General features: G+C 35.0%; 1 protein-coding gene across 2 annotated transcripts in view; it reads left to right on the forward strand.

Moving 5' to 3' along the window:
* The window catches only part of LEKR1 (leucine, glutamate and lysine rich 1), a 223,055-nt gene that overhangs the window by 107,499 nt on the left and 97,293 nt on the right, over positions 1-18,263 (forward strand). For both annotated transcript variants that reach the window (XM_004037896.4, XM_055381886.2), the window contains one exon: positions 8,946-9,131. In XM_004037896.4, coding sequence (XP_004037944.1) covers positions 8,946-9,131 — 186 coding nt within the window. The remainder of the gene's footprint in view (positions 1-8,945; positions 9,132-18,263) is intronic.

Genomic DNA, 18,263 nt, shown 5'->3' on the forward strand with positions numbered 1-18,263 from the left:
GTCGTCTTGGTAATGTTCTCATTTTTGAGTGTCTTGTCACATCTTATAGAATATTTACCTCATAATATCAATAATTGTGAATTCAATCATACTAGAACTGGAGAGACATCAGCTCTAATGTTTTTGTTTACATTTGTGTTGCATTATTAATATTTTCTGTAATCCATGTTTTCTTTTTCAGGAAACTTTTAAGCCAACTATCCATTTTAGGACTGTTAATTAAACCACATAGCTGGGAACAGTTATATCAGTTATATAGTGCAGTGTATCATAATCTTAGAAAAATAACAAACAAGGAGACACTGACATCCCCTTTGTGTAGAGGAACAACCCTCCTCCCTCAGAAAACTTCACTCACTTTATTCTCCCTGAATGTGACCTGTGGCCATGACTGTACAATATGTGAAAAGAGGGAGGCCCTTCAGATTTATGCATGTGAAATTGACTAAGGGTCTCCCAAACAAGTAGCTGTCCCTTCTTGTAATTGAAAGTCTCAGTTCAAATGTCACCTCCTCAGAAACATCTTTGCTGACTGCTCTAGTTAAAGTTGTCTTCCTTTATAGTCCTTGTCTATCCTGATTTTCTCTTTCAATTTTAATAATATTTACTACTACCAGAAATATTCATTTATTGATGTATGTGTTTACTGCCAGTCTCCTCCTACTGGTTGTAATCTTAGTGAAAACAGGAATTTTGATTGTTTTGCTGAGTGCTGTATTACTAGTGTTTTAAGAGAATTGAACCTGTCACATAGTAGGTGCTCAGTGAACTTTGTGGAATTGAAATGGAAGTAAAAGTACACCCACATTTTCATAGTCAGATTCCTGATAATATTTATATTAGGTTTTGGAACTTCTGAGTATTCTCTAAGGTTTCTTAGTAACGCTTACATATTCTGTAATCTGGAAAGGGAGCAGAGGCTTCATTCATTAGCTACACTTTCTTGAAAACCAAAAGCAAATTTAATGTAGGCTATTATCAGTAGTACAATTCCAAATTGGATTTTAAAAATCAGTTTGGAAGTTTTTTATTGAATTTATAAGAGGAAAATATAAACACTTAATAATTAGTTTTTCCCAAATTCAAAAGGCTTTAAGGATTGTTGGAATCATAAACATAAAACAACCTCAATATAAAAACATAGAAAATACAGAAAAGGGGCAAAAAAAAGAAACATTGACATAAGTCATCTGTAATATCATGACACAGAGATAACTGCTGTTAACATTTTGATACAGAGCTTTCTAAACTTTCTGTGCATATATATATACATACATATACACTTAAAATATATCATGAAAATATAGTCATGCCAATTAACTATGTTGACAGTATTTTATTATAGGTATGTATCTTATTTAACTAATTTTCTATTCATGAACATGTAGGTTGATTATAGTCTGGCTATTGTAAATAAGGCATCACTGAACATCTTTATACATGCATCTTGAGGATTTTATCCTGTTTTTTTTCTTTAACGTAGTTAATTCCTAGAAGTGGAATTGCAGAATCAAAGTATATGCCCATTTTGCTTTTCATTTGCAAGTGTTACATTTTATATTTTATCAAACACGAAGAAATAGGAGTTAGTTTTCAACCCTTGACTTTTATATTTACCATTATAGTATATCACTTTTGCCTCAGAAGCTCAAGGACCTTGTTTAGAAGTTACACAGTGGTGATGACAGAAGCTCAAAGGTGGAAATGCACACATGAGGACAGTATATTCAATTCCCAAGCAAGAGCTTGGTGAACACAACAGATGGGGTGTGTCAAACTGAAGCTATATTATTATAAGAGCTTTTTTTGCCTTTTAAAAAACTTTCTTCTTAGTGCTATCACAGCAATCAAATTTCCAGGGCATGGATGTACAAACGTGCAAATATGTGTAAAACTTGAAGGGTGCTGATGCTTGCCTTTTTACAGTTTCTTTGATCAATTTGAACACATTTTAAATTTAACAGCAATCCTAATAGCTATATAAACATGCCAATTTTGTAGCATAAAATTTTAAGCAAATAATCTATATCTTAAATTTAAGTATAGAAAAAATAAATTGAATGTAATGTTTTTAAAGGATAATTCTAGTAAAAGTTGAGGAACTATCCCACTTACATGAAAAGATGACCAGGAGCCTAAGAAGCATGCAGACCTTCGCTTTCCCATAGGTTAGCCACCAACCATGGGGCTATTGAGCACTAGAAATGTGGATATAGCCTTTTGTTGAAATAACATTTTGGATATGTGGAATGAAATAAAATGCACTATTAAAATTAATTTTGTGTGTTTCTTCTGATATTTTTAATATGGCTACTGGAAATTTAAAATTACATGTGTGGTTTGCATTATACATATTTCTATTGGATATGACTAGTACGGATAAATAGTGAAATGAACATTTTAACATAAAATTTGTAAATGTTATATTTGATTTGATATTCACAAAAATGATGAGGACGATGTGAATTATAGCTGAGGAACGCTTTACAGTCACTCTTAATCCTAACCTGTTAATGTGTATTTCTAGTTGTCTTTATTATTTAATTCATCTTTTACTTAAATTTATTAAACAAACACTATTCAGAGTCAGGAATGTTAGAACTCTTGGCAGAAATCAGGAAAAATCTGGAGAGTAACATAGGATCCTTGATAGTGTTGCCCTTTTACAGACTGACCACCAGGTCTGGAGAAGGGCCACACAAACCAATATGTCTGCACTCAACCACGCTGGCCTCTGTGTTGCTGGCTTCAATTCTTAATACATAAAGATATATAGGCATTCTAAGAGCAGGTCTCTAGAGTCAGCCAAAGTTTATATCCTGACTCTGCCACTTAACAAAAAACTGGGGCTTCAGTGTCCTCATCTATACAATGAGAACACACACACACACACACACACACACACACACACACACACACACCGTATGCCTAGCAGAATAAGGAAGCAAGATATGTTAGCTATAACTATTCTTTTTTATTCTAAAGCGTATGTTTTTTCTATCGTAGTCGTTTCTCATTTCTGTTGCAGAATGGTTCATTGTAATGGGTTTATAGCTTTTCTCCTAAATAAAGTAACAAAAAGGGTTTTCACATGTAGTTTTAAAAAAATCTGCATAATTAGACCAGAAAAATATACTCAACTGATTTTTGATTAGGACACACAGGAAATTCAGTGGAGGAAGAATAGCCTTTTCAACAAATGATGCTGGAACAATTGGATATCCTTAGGTAAAGAAAAAGAGAAAGTGCCTTGTCCTAAAGTGCACACTTTTACAAAAACTAACTCAGTGGATTAACCACAGACTTAAATAGAAAATATGAAACTTTTAGGGAAAAAAATCTTTGGGGCCTAGGATTAGGCAAAGAGTTCTTAAACTTGAACTAAAATCATGGTACCTAAAAGGGAAAATTGATAACTTGGATCTCAGTAAAATTTAAGAACTTTTGCAGAGTGTAGTAGCACATGCCTGTAGTTCCAGCTACTCAGGACGCTGAGGTGGGAAGATTGCTTAATCCCAGGAGTTTGAGGCTGCTGTGTTCTATGATCATACCTGCGAGCAGCCACTGCACTCCAGTGTGGACAACATTGCAAGACCCTGTCCTAAAAAAAACAAGAACAAGAACAACAACAACAACAACAACAACAACTTCTGCTCTGTGAAAGACCTGTTAAAAAGGATAAAAAGCTACAGTACAGACTGGGAGAAAATACTTGCAAATCACATATCCAACAAAGGATTTATATGTAGAATATATAAATAACTCCCAAAATTCTATATTAAAAATATCCAGTTAGAAAATAGGCAAAAGATATCAGTAGAAATTTAACCGAAGATGATATATAGATGGCAAATAAGTACATGAAAAAAAGTTCAACATCATTAGCCATGAGCAAAATGCAAAACCACAATTAAATACAACTACACATTTATTACAATGTCTAAAATTGAAAAGACTGACCATATTAAGTGTTGACATGGATCACAGAAACCAGTTTACTCAGCACTGCTGGTAGGAATATAAAATGATTCAGCCATTCCAGAAAATAATTTTGCATTTTCCTCTGAAACTGAAGATGCACTTACCACATGACCCAACATTTGCACTCTTGAGCATTTATCCCAGATACATGAAAACCTGTGTTCTCAAAAATACTTGTAAGTGTTCATAGCAGCTGTAGTCATAATAGCCCCAAATTGGAAACAACCCAAATGTCCTTCAATGGATGAAAGACAAATGTCCTATGTCCATATCATGTAATACTATTCAGCAACAGAAGGGAACAAATTATTAATATATGTAACAACTTGAATGAACCTCAACTAAATTATGCTGAGTGAAAATAGCCAGTCTCAAAAGTTTACATAAGATATGATTTTGTTTATATAGCATTCTTGAAATAACAAAATTATAAGTGTAGAGAACAGATTAGTGGTAGCCAGGGATTAGGGATGATGGGGATAGTGGTAGGTTTGGCTATAAAGGGATGGCAGGGATCAGCTTTGTGGTAATAGAGCAATTCTGTATTTTGATTGTGTTGATATGTAATGAAGCTACATTTATGATAGAATTGCATGGAACTATAACACACACACACACACATGAGTGTGTATACAATTGGTAAAATCGGAGTAAGTTCTGTGGATTTTACCAATGCAATTTTCTAGTTTTGATAGTGTGCTACAGTTACACAAAATGTCAACAAGGAGAGAAGTGAGGTGGTGTTAAGTTTGAACAGGAACTCCCTACACATTTCTTTGCAACTTTCTGTAAATTTCAAAATAAAAAGTTTTTAGGTTTTTTTGTTTGTTTGTTTTTTGTTTTTTGAGATGGAGTCTTGCTCTGTTGCCCAGGCTGGAGTGCAGTGGCATGATTACTCACTGCAACCTCTGCCTCCCAGATTCAAGCTATTCTCCTGCCTCAGCCTCCAAAGTAGCTGGGACTACAGGTGCATGCCACCACCCTCGGCTAATTTTTGTATTTTTAGTAGAGACAGGGTTTTTCCATGTTGACCAGGCTGGTCTTGAACTCCTGACCTTAGGTGATCCACCTGCCTTGGCCTCCCAAAGTGCTGGGATTACAGGCGTGAGCCACCGCACCCAGCCATTTTTAGTTTAAAAAAAATTGTGTAGTTTTTTTTATTTATTTAGTAAATCTGGTCACTGCATCTTTTTCCCTATTATTGTAATAAAGCTGTGAAGTTTTGTGAATTAAAAATGACACTGTATTTGTAATATCAGAATGCCTTGATAATAAGGTTATAGAGGTTTCCTAATGATATAATGACCTAACATAATTTTGAGTTCATTTGCCTAAGCTCACAGGACAATAACAAAACAAAAAACTTATCAAGGTAAAGAAATTGATTGCACAAGCTTAACAGTAATAATTGTACTTGCGTTAGCTAGTGAATTATGTGATAACACTTATTCTAAAAGCTAAAAGCATGTATTGGCTATAAATTTTGATAATAGTACAAACATTTTTAATAACAAGTATTCTAAAATATAGTGTGATGGTCTGAATTGTGTCCCCCTCCCCAAATTCATATACTGAAATGTTAAAGTCCTAATCTCCAGTACCTCCTACAGTAACTATATTTGGAGATAAGGTTTTTAAAGAGGTCATCAGGGTAGCCCCTAATCCAATCTGACTGGTGTCATAAGAAGAAGAAATCTGTACACAGACACCTATGGACACCATGTGAATACACAGGGAAAAGGCAGCCACCTGCAAGCCAAGGAGAGAGATCTGGAACAGATCCTTCCTTCACTGTCGGAGAAGGAACCAATCCTGCTGACACCTTGATCTCAGATTTCTAGTCTCTGGAGCTGTGAGAAAATAAATTTCTGTTGTTTAAGCACTCAATCTGTGGTACTTTCTTTCAGCAGCCCTAGCAAATTAATAAATGTAGTAAACCCCATATATATTGCACAATATTATTCAGTTACTTTAAAAGATTTGCATGTTAAAATTAAGTTAGGCTTTAAAATCAAAGTCCAAAACAGAAACAGCATTCCTAGAAAAGGGAATTGCTTAATATTTTCTTGCTGATAATGTATGCTGAACCAGGTATGAGTAAAATATTTCCTATTCTAGCAAATGAATATCACTTTATGTAATTGATATTTTTTAAAATGAAGTTTTTATAGATGAAATTTTCTTAAACAAGAGCATACTTATTTTAATAAAATTTTGGGAAATATATTTTTACCAAGGAAAAATACTTATCAGGTGAATTCCGCTCCCAACACAACTGTTGACTGAATAGTTGTTGAACTTTTAAAATTCAAATCTAGAATTAGGCTTAGAAATGTAGTCCACATTTTTCACAAAATTTATGAAATTATGGATAGAATTGATCAATTATTTTATTCAATTAAAAATGTTTCTTTTGGATATGTGTTTTAACTGCCTATCCTACTCTGACATTTAAAAATGTGGAGCTCAAAATGCCTGCCTCTGAAATGAAGGCTGAGATAAACACATATTCAGGATCTTCAACTAGTGGTATATTAAAAACAATTTAGAAGCTTTGCTCAGCAATGCCTTTACTAATTTATTAGGCATTTATTGAGCTCTTGTTAATCCTAAGACATCATGGTAGAAATTATGGGGGAAATAGAAATGAATAAGATACTATCTATGGCCTGAAATAACTTATAGTCCAATAGTAGGTCACACGTATGCATGTGATCAGTGCAATACAAATGATGTAAATTGCTGTGAGTTCCAGGAAGATGAAGATCACATCCAGATCAGGTCCAAAAAGATTTCTGCACAGAGGTAACATTTGAGCCATGATAGCTGAATATATGAGGATAGGAGGATCTTCTTCATGGGATGGTGCTGAGACAGGAAAGGTTCAAGGTGGATACAATGACCAGTATAGGTTGACCTTGTGGGGATCTTAATTTCTGAACCCCAAATCGGGACACATGTCTTACAAGTATGGAATTGTATAATGGCAAGGGTAGAATTGAATCTTTGACACCAGGATTGCCATAGGCAAAGGAGTGTTTATTTTGCAAAAGGTAAGTTAATTCATCTCCACTGAGTTTACTTTTTCCTAACTCCATGTTAGGAATGTTATAGCTTCTGTTAGTTTTGAAATCTTGATGTACTTTTCCATGCCTTAGAATATATTTTACAAATAAATTTGTATTGCAGATTTTTATTCTTTAAATGTTAGATAGAAAGTCACATTGACATGAGTAGTTATTTTAGAGTATAGTGTATGCTAACAGAGCCTGCTAACCTGAGCAGTGTCATTTTGGCATATGATAAATAGGTGACACCACGTGTGTGGTGCTGTGCAGTGCCATTTTGACTTAAACATAGATATCGTTTTGGTATGTTATAGTTTATTCAGCCTTAAGAAGCCACCTTTTTGGCTACAAAAATACCCAGAAAGACTTTTTAGGTACATAGGGAAACTGTAACCTCCTTATTTTAACTCCATTCTTTTAAAAATTTTATGTACTGTGTGTTAGTAGTTTTCCTCACACAAATTGGTGCATAGTCATAAGTTTTTAGCAGCATATAGCTATTTTGAGGAAAAAAAAATCCCACATAAAATAATCATTGGACTATATTAGAATCCCACTTACTTGGTTCCTGCAATTTATTTCTCTAGGTTTTCCGTTTTGAGCAGAAACTAAACATAGAGAAAGTGCCAGACCCCTTGTGCTTATTCCCCAGGTCTATCACAAATGCCACTTTTTCTCCCAGACATGCTTTCTACCCCATTTTGCTTTTCTCTCCTTGTACTACATTCCTGATCCTCCTCATCACGATCCCTTAAAACATGCTCTTTTTCCTGTGCTCTGTTCTAGCTCTCTGCTTTACTTCTCCTATAACCATTTGCTGGCCAAATTACCTCTACTGCATGTCTGTCCTATGTATCTCTACTTGTGGTCTTCACTGGCCCACATGGTTGCTGTTTCTGCTGTGGTGGCACCAAGAGCAATAAACGAAACCAACCACTTTTGACATCTCGTCACATGTTGAACCTATCACATAGTCCAGGATGGGCTAACCAAAGAAGGGAATTCCAAGTGAAATGTCTGAAAAAGCAGACTGTCCAAATTTTCATCTAAATCACATGCTCATCAATTCAATTAATTGTGGTTGTACAAATTTCGTAGCATTTATTTTATCTTTGTTGAGTGTGTGTTCATGTGTTTTAATGATAGTTTAAGGCAATAGTGCAGAAAAGACTGATGAACAGGGAGCTTATTAATTATTCTGAAGGATAATATGCTCCATGCATTTCTCATGAAATTGTATAAAATTAGCATATTTAAATCTAAGTAGAGCTATAAAGATTTTTATTAATCTAAATAGAATAATGACATGATTATTATGAATTCTGGTCTTATTGGGGGGGATAGAGTACTATTAAAATCATTAAGATATTATTAACTAATGCTTTCTTCCCATAAATTTATTAGTTTTAGACAGTACATCCTTCTGTCCACTCTACTCCTAAAATCTTTCTTCATAATTTGTAGAGAATGTATTCTAGTTAACCCGTTAGAAATGCCACCCAACCAGCTCATGCTAGAACATTTAAATTTACTTTTCTGAATCATGTTGCCTAAAAAAAAGATCATTTCAATAAAACCTATAACATTACACAGATCTTATATTATTCATTTATGTAAGTATTTAAAAAGCAGGCTGTATTACCACTTAATACAATTTAAAAGCTAAAAAAAATACTGTTAAAAGATTTCATGCATCATGTAGCAATAAAACTTTTTTATCGTTTTCAGACTGACTACTGAATTTAAATTTAACTTTTTAGTTAGATGTCATTATAATCTCAGAAATGTCATCTTGCCTTTCAACTATTAATTTTCTAAAAGAAACTAATCAATCTTTAGAGAAATGTTTAATGATTCAATTATTGGCTATTTGTAAACTTTGAATTCTTTTTACAGAAATAGACATACTGAATAAAAGTTTGACAGTGTCCCAGAGAAATAAAGTATGCCTTGAAAAGGAAATGAAAAATCTGAAATTGTTGTCAGATGCAGCCATATTGAGATCTCAGCAGATTCGGACATCTAGACAACAGGAAGTAAACTTGCAAACCAGATGCTATGATTTGCAAAAAGAAGTACTAGGTAAAGAAAAGTCTTTTGCTGTTTTTGGTGACTAGTTATATAAGTACATGAATAAATGTTTGCATTTTTACTTATAATTACAACAAAATCTTGTTTTAATTATTTTGAGTTGCAAATATGCCTAATTATTAGTATCACTATGGTGATAACTGTGTCTGTGGTCAATACTTGCTGTCATCATTTCCAGTTTTGACATTTAGTGTGGTAAGACTTAAGTGAATATATAAAAGACATTTCAACTGCAACGTAAGATTTCTGAAAAATAAGGCGAAATTTACTTTGGTATATCTGTGCTCTTCTATGTTTCCTTGTAAAGGTGAATCCAGAATTGCAGGCAGTCCTTCATTTTTCCAAATGAAAAAATTTAAAGTGTTTGAAGCATCTTGGGCAAGGTTTTAAAGTTTGTCTCCACCTCAGAGGAATGAGTGTCTTGACAGTAAATGTAAAAAGTTGGTAATTTTCCCTGAAGATAGTAAGGGATCAATAAAATAGGTAATCAGAAGAATGATATCACAAAAGCAGAATTTTAGACAAATTAATCTGTTAGTAATGAATAGAGATGTTTCAAACATCAAGACACTGGAGTCAAGTAGCCATTTTGAAAATATCTTTGCCAGTATCCCAATCCCAAGACTAACCATAAGAAGCTGAAGTAGGGAAGGGAACATTTTTTTAAGTCCTAAGTGTGCTAGACACTTTATGTGAATTATTTCTATCTGTTCTCATAGCGACCATGAAAAGCAGGTATAATTATCCTATCTTACAGAGGAGAGAACCAAGGCCCACAAAGTATCATGACTGGTACTACGTTCCTAGTAAATGGCAGAGAGTAAAAGCAAAACCGGTTGGACTTCAATGCTCATGCTTGTCCCACTGTGTCTATTTAGGCTTCTCCGTGGCCCAGTGGGAAGGGTGAGATAGAATCAGGGTTGAGGTGACTACCTAAGACCAGGGAGATGAACATCTGTCTGAGTAAACACGGAAGAGAAGGAAATCAAAAAGGGCTCTGAACCTCCTGTGTTTGGGAGTCTTTAATGATGGGAGCATACCACAGACTACAGAAATCTGGAGAGAAGCTAGTGTTGGAAGAGAAGATAACAAGCCATCATATTAACTTTATAGCAGTATGCAACAGATAAAAATTTTAAAATCAGATAAAATTTAAAATAATCGTATATTTTTATTTTCTTTCCTGAGAACTACCTATTCATAGATTCTGGAAATTTTCTATTGCATTATTGGAATTTTTCTTGATAATTTTATAGCAAATTTTATACAGTATAAATATTATATTCTACATTCGATTTTTTTCAAATGCATAATTTATCTATTGACTTTTTATGGTAAATTTTACCATATTGAAGTTTTTTGTTTTGGTATAATCAATAATTATCTTTTATTGTTTCTGGGTAGTCTTATTAAAGTAGTCCCATTCCTAGATAGTACATACAGTATCCTGGGTTTTGTTTCCCAAGTGAGTCATTAATACATATAGAATTTATTTTGATTTTATTTTAAAAATTTAGTTAGCTATTTGAAATTTTTTGTTTTTAATTTTTGTGGGTACATAGTAGGGGTATATATTTATAGGATACATGAGATATTTTGGTACAGGCATACAATGTATAATAATTATGTCAGGGTAAATGAGGTGTCCTGCCTCAAGCATTTGTCCTTTCTTTGTTTTACATACAATTAATTTATACTCTTTTAGTTATTTTTAAATGTACAATATTATTGTTGACTGTGGTTACCCTGTTGTGTTATCAAATACTAGCTTTTATTCATCCTATCTAACCATATATTTGTACCCATTAACCATCCCCACTTTCCATCCCCTCAACCCTGCCCCATCACCCTTCCCACACTCTGGTAACCACCATTCTATTCTCTATTGCCAGAAGTTCAACTGTTTTAATTTTTTGTAGTTTCTACAAATAAATATGCAAAATTTGTCTTTCTCTGGCTGGCTTATTTCATTTAACATAATGACCTCCAGTTTCATCTGTGTTGTTGCAAATGATTGTATCTCATTCTTTTTATGGCTGAATAGTATTCCATTGTGTATATTTACCCCATTTTCTTTATATGTTCATTTGTTGATGGACATTTGGGTTACTTCCAAATGTTGGCTATTGTGAATAGTGCTGCAATAAACATGGGAGTGTAGATATCTCTTCAATATACTGATTTTCTTTCTTTCAGTATTATAACTACCAGTGAGATTCCTGGACCAAATGGTAGTTCTACGTCTAGTTTTTTGAGGAACCTCCAAAGTGTTCTCCATATTGATTATACTAATTTATATTACCACCAACAGTGTTCAAGGGTTTGCTTTTCTCTATAACTTTGCCAGAATTTCTATTGCCTGTCATTTGGATAAAAACCATTTTAACTGAGGTGAGATTATATCTCAGTATAGTTTTGATTTGCATTTCTCTGATGATCAGTGATGTTGAACACCTTTCCATATACCTGTTTGCCATTTGTTTGTCTGCTTTTGAGAAATGTCTATTTAGATCTTTTGCCCATTTGTTTAAATCAGGTTATTAAATTTTTTCCTATAGAGTTGTTTGAGCTGCTTGTGTATTCTGATTATTAATCCCTTGTCAGATGGATAGTTTGCAAATATTTTCTCCCATTCTGTGGGTTGTCTCTTGACTATGTTGATGTTTTCCTTTGCTGTGCAGGAGGTTTTTAACTTGATGTGATCCCTGCAGAATGTTTTTAACTTGATGTGATCCCATTTGTCCATTTTTGCTTTGGCTGCCTGTGCTTGTGGGGTATTACTCAAGAAACTTTTGCCTAATCCAATGTCCTGGAGGGTTTCCCTAATGTTTTCTTTTAGTAGTTTCATAGTTTGAGGCCTTAGATTTAAATATTTAATCCATTGTGATTTGATTCTTGTATATGGTGAGAGATAGGGATCTAGTTTTATTCATCTGCATATGGATATCCTGTTTTCCCAGGAGCATTTACTGAAGAGACTGTCCTCCCCCAACCTATGTTCTTGGCACTTTTGTCAGAAATTAGTTCACTGTAGATGCATGAAATTGTTTCTATGTTTTCTGTTCTGTTCCATTGGTCTCTGTGTCTGTTTTTATGTCAGTACCCAGTTGTTTTGTTTACTATAGCTCTGTAGTATAATTTGAAGTCAGGTAATGTGATTTCTCCAGTTTTGTTATTTTTGTTCAGTATAGCTTTGACTATTCTGGGTCTTTTGTGATTCCATCTAAATTTTAGGATTATTTTTGTTATTTCTGTGAAGAATGACATTGGTATTTTGATAGTGATTGCATTGTATCTGTAGATTGCTTTGGGTAGTATGGGCATTTTAATAATATTGATTTTTCCAATCTATGAACTTGGAATATCTTTCCATTTTTTTGTTTCCTTTTCAATTTCTTTCATCAATGTTTTCATTTTGGAGAACTTTTACTTCTTTGGTTAGGTTTATTCCTAGATATTTTATTTTATTTGTAGCTATTGTAAATAGGATAATTTTCTTGATTTCTTTTTCAGATTGTTCACTGTTGTCATATAGAAATGCTGCTGATTTTTGTATGTTGATTCTGTATCCTGCAACTTTACTGAATTAGTTTATCAGTTCTAATAGTTTTTATGGAGTCTTTAGGTTTTTCTAAATATAAGATTATATCATATGCAAACAAGGATAATTTGACTTCTTCCTTTCCAATTTGGATGCCTTTTATTTCCTTATCTTGTCTGATTGCTCTAGCTAGGATTTTCAGCACTGTGTTGAATAATGGTGGTCAAAGTGGGCATCCTTGTTGTGTTCCAGACTTAGAGGAAAGGCTTTTAATTTTTCCCTGCTCAGTATGATACTAAATGTGGACCTCTTATATATGGCTTTTATTATGTTGAGATATGTTCCTTCTATACCCAGTTTTTTCAGGGTTCTTATCACGATGGCATGTTGAATTATATCAAACATTTTTTCAGAATCAACTGAAATGATCCTATGGTTTTTGTCCTTCATTCTGTTAATATAATGTATCACACTGATTTGCATATGTTGGACCATCCTTGCTTCCCTTTTATTATTGGCCTGTTCAGGTTTTGGATTTCTTCATTGATCAGTCTTGGTAGATTGTATATATCTAGGAATTTATTCCTTTCTTCTAGGTTTTCAAATTTATTGGCATATAGTTGCTCATAGTAGCCTCTAATGATCCTTTGAATTTCTGCATTATCAGTTGTAATGTCTCCTTTTTCATGTCTGATTGTATTTATCTGGGTCTTCTCTTTTTTTTTCTTTATTAGTTTGGTTAAAGGTTTGTTAATTTTATCTTTTCAAGAGACCAACTTTTCATTTTGTTGATCTTTTGTATTGTTTTCTTCAGTCTCAATTTCATTTATTTTTGCTCTGATCTTTATTTCTTTTCTTCTAATTTTGGACTTGGTTTTCTCTTGCTTTAAGATGCATTGTTACGTTGATTTGAAGCTTTCTACTTTTTTGATGTAAGTGCTTATTGCTATAGACTTTCTTCTTGTACTGCTTTTGCTGGATCCCATAGGTTTTGCTATGTTGTGTTTACATTTTAATTTGTTTCAAGAAATTTTAAAATTTACTTCCTTATTTCTTCATTGACCCACTGGCTATTCGGGAACATATTGTTTAATTTTTCACGTTTGTATGGTTTCTAAAATACCTCTTGTTCCTATCTAGTTTTATTCCATTTTGGTCAGAGAAGATACTTGATATTATTTCAATTGTTTTGAATGTTTTAAGACTTTTTTTGAGGCCTTACATGGTCTGTCCTTGAAAATGATTCATGTGCTGAGAAGAATGTGTGTTCTGTAGCCATTGGATGAAATGTTTGTTAAAATTCTATTAGGTCCATTTGTTCTACACTTCAGATTAACTCTGATGTTTCTTTGTTGAGTTTCTATCTGGGAGACCTGTGCAATGCTGAAAGCAGGGTGTTGAAGTCTCCAGCTATTATTGTACTAGAGTCTATCTCCCTTTTTAGCTCTTGTAATATTTGCTTTATATATGTGGGTACTCCAGTCTTGGGTGCATACATATTTACAATTATTACATCCTTGTGCTGAATCAACTCCTTTATCATTATGTAATGACTTCTTTGTCTCTTTTTATAGTTTTTGTTTTGAAATCTATTTTGTATGGTATAAATATAATTTTTTGTGCGATTTTTTTTGTTTGTGTCCATTTGCATGGAATTTTTTTCCATCTCTTTACTTTCAGTTTATTGTGTCTTTATAGGTGAAGTGTGTTTCTTGTAGACAACAAATCATAGGGTCTTATTTTTTAATTCATTTAGTTATTCTGTCTTTCAATTGAGGGTTTAGTCTGTTTACATTCAATGTTATTATTGATAAGTAAGGACTTACTCCTGCCACTTTATTTGTTTTCTGGTCTTCTCTCTCTTCCTTCCTTCCTTTATCTCTTCCTTTTGGTGAAGGTGATTTCCTCAGGTGGTATGTTAACTTCTTGCTTTTTATTTTTTGTGTATCTGTTGTATGTTTTTTGGTTTGAGGTTTACCATGAAGCTTGCAAATAATATCTTATAACCCATTCTTTCTTCTGCTTGATCAATTCTGCTGTTAGTAGACTCTGATGAATTCTTTAGTATGTCAAATGCATTTTTAACTAAAGAATTTCTACTTGATTCTCTTTAGTTATTTCAGTATCTTTGTTAAATTTTATCTGATAGAATCCTGAATTCGTTCTCTGTTATCTTGGATTTTATTGAGCTGCCTCAAAACAGCTATTTTGAATTATCTGTCTGAAAGGTCACATATCTCTGTCTTTCTAGGATTGATCCCTGGTGCTTTACTTAGTTCATTTGGTGAGGTCGTGTTTTCCTGGATGATCTTGATATTTGTTGGTGTCTGGGTGTTGGAGTTAGGTATTTATTGTAGCCTTCACAGTGTGGCCTTGTTTGTATCCATATTTCTTGGGAAGACTTTCTAGGTATTTGAAGAGACTTGGGTGTTATGATCTAAATCTTTGGTCATTGCAGCCATACCTGCTTTAGAGGGCACCACCTGCCCAGTAATACTGTGGCTCTTGCAGACTTGTAGATAAACCACCTTGGTGGTCTTGGATAAGATCCAATAATTCCCGGGATTGCCTGACAGAGACTCTTGTTCTCTTTCCTTACCTTTCCCCAAACAGAGTGTTTCTGTCTGTGCTAAGCTTCCTGGAGCTGGGGAGGGGGTGATTCGAGTACCCCTGTGGCCACCACCACTGGAACTGTGCTGGGTCAGACCCAAAGCCAGAATAGCACTTCATTTGGGTCTTGCTCAAGGCCTACAGTGACCACTGCCTGGCTACTGCTGATGTTCACTGAAGACCCCAGGGCTCTATAATCAGCAGATGGCTAATTCAGTCAGGTTTATGCTCTTCCCTTTAGGGCAGTGAGTTCCCTCTGGCCCTGGGCAGGTCTGGGGATGCTATACAGGAGCCAGGGCCTGGAGTCAGGAAGCTTAGGAATCTACCTGGTGTTCTATCCTACTATAGCTGAGCTGACATCCAAGCCACAAGACTAAGTCCTTTCCACTCTTCCTTCTCCTTTCCTCAAGAAGAGGAATGGCTCCCCACGGCCACCACTGCCCCGGCCACAACAAGTACTGCCTAGCTACCACCACTGTTCACTCAAGGCCCAAGGGCTCTTCATTCAGCTTGTGGTGAATGCTGCCAGTCCTCAGTCTCTCCCTTCAGGGCCATGGGCTCTTCTCTGGCACAGAGAGGGTCCAGAAATTCTGTTCAGGAGCTAAGGCCTAGAATCAGGGACCTCAGAAGCTTGCTTGGTGCTCTACACCACTGCGGCCAAGCTGGTACTCTAGCTAAAAATTAAGGTCCCCTTTCTCTTCTCTTCCCTCTCTTTTCCTCAAGCAGGAATGGTCTCTTCCCATAGCCACCAATGCTGGAAATGTGCTGCATCACACCTGAAACTAGCATAGTTCTGAGTCTCACCCAAGGCCTGTGTCAAGTACTGTATGGTTACCACTGTATTGCTACCACAGCTGACTATTCAGTTCTTAGTCAGCAGGTGATGAATTCTGCCAGAAATGGTTCCTTCCCTTCAAGGCACTATGTTACCTTCTGGCCCAGGGTGTGTTTAGAAATGTTGTCCAGGAGCTAGAGCCTGAAAAGGGGGTCTTGGGATTCTGCCTTGTGCCCTATTCTACTGTGGCTGAGCTAGTATCAAAGTTGCAAGACAAAGTCCTGTTTACTCTCCTCTCTCCTCTCCTCAAGGAGAGTAAAGGAGTCTCTTCCGGAGCTGTGAGCTGCATTGCCTGGGGTTTGGGGAGGGGTGATGCAAGCACTCCCTTGGATGCCTGAGATCACTAGGTCACATGAACCCCAAGTTCACTGGCTGCAAGTCCAGCACAGCACCAGGACTTGCCCAGGAATTGCAGTTCCTGTGTCCCAGACTGCCTTTCCAGTTTACTTAGGACCTCAGAGCACTTTAGCCAGTAGTGGTGGAGCCTGCTGGAACTCAGGTACCTGTCACTGGGATGGACAATTTACCTCTGGCTAGGGCTGGTCCAAATGCTCCCTCTGTGAACACTGTCTGAATTCTGCCCCTGGTTGCTTTCTGCTGTGACAGAGCAGCACTGAGTTACGATGAAAAGTCCCACAGTCACTGCACTCTTCCTCCCCAAAAGACACAGATTCTCTCTCTGTGCTACTGGTCTGCTGCCAAAGGATGGGGGGAGGGGTAGCACTGGAAATTCAAGACTGTCTTTCCTACCGTCTTCAGTGCTTCTTTCCTCAATAGGATGTTAAAACCAAGTATTATGATTGCTGATCTGATTTTGTTTCTTATGAAGGTGCCTTTTGTGTGTGGATAGCTGTTCAATTTTGTTGTTCCTGCAGGGCGGGTGATTGCTGGAGGCTTCTCTTTGGCCTTCTTGCTCCCCCTCCCCTCTATAGTTTATCTTTAATATGGTGCAAGATATAGTGGTCCAGATTTACTCTTTTCCAATTGTATCAGTATTATGTATTAAATAATTTATCCTTTTCTCACTACATAGAACTACTATCTGTTGTATGTTAAAATTTTAATATATACAGATGCTCCTTTACTTACAGTGGGGTTATGTCCCAATAAACCCATCCTAACTTGAAAATATTGTAAGTAAAAAAAATGCATTTAATGCTGGCAACACAGCAGACGATCCCACCTTACCATGATTCAACTTACAAATTTTTGACTTTACTGTGGTGTTAAAGCAATACGCATTCAATAGAAACCAGAACCCCGTCGTAATTGGTAAGGAGCCTCTCAACTTATGATGGGGTTACATCCTGACAAACCCATCATAAAGTCAAAAAATCATATTGAACCATAAGTCAGGAACTGTCTGTACTAGCAACTATTACTATATTCTGTCTTCTGTTCCACTAATTTATTTGACGCACCATTAATATTACATTGATTTGAATATGACTTATTAGCATATTCTTTTAGGTGCTAGGCCCTTTCTGTCTCCACCATTCTTACTTTTTAAATACATATTTGCAGACAGTTAGTCTTTCATTTTAACTTTAATATAATTTTATTTACCTCTAATCCACAGGCTCCAAGAATTACCTAGTAAAAGTTTTTCTCTCTCTACTCATTACATCTTTCCTACATATTCAAAGGAAGTTATTCTTCCACATAAACTTTAAGATGATTTCATTCACCTCTAATGCCAACAAGGATTCTAATTTGAATTGCATTATATTTATAAACTAAGTTTTAGAGAATTAAAAATTTTGATAATATTGTCTTTTGAATATTGTAAGTCTTTTCATTCAAAAATATGGTATGCTGTTTCACTTTTAATGCTATTATATGTTCTTTAATAAGATGTAATGGTTTTACTTAAATATGTTTCTTTGCCATTCTTGTTAAATTTGTTACTGTCAGTTTTGCCTCTACCATAAATAGACTATTTTTCCTATTTCAATTTTTGTTGATAGAGTAGACAAAAGCTCTTTATTTTTATATATTTGTTTTATATCCATCCACCTCACAAAATTCTCATATTAATTCTACAGTAGACATTTTTTATTAGTGACTCTTGGTCCTACAACTTTCCAAAAGAGTTCATCTATTTTTTCCCAGTGTTTATATCTGTTATTTTATTTTC

The sequence above is a fragment of the Gorilla gorilla genome, chromosome 2 (assembly GCF_029281585.2).
Source record: "Gorilla gorilla gorilla isolate KB3781 chromosome 2, NHGRI_mGorGor1-v2.1_pri, whole genome shotgun sequence".
Lineage (NCBI taxonomy): Eukaryota > Metazoa > Chordata > Mammalia > Primates > Hominidae > Gorilla > Gorilla gorilla.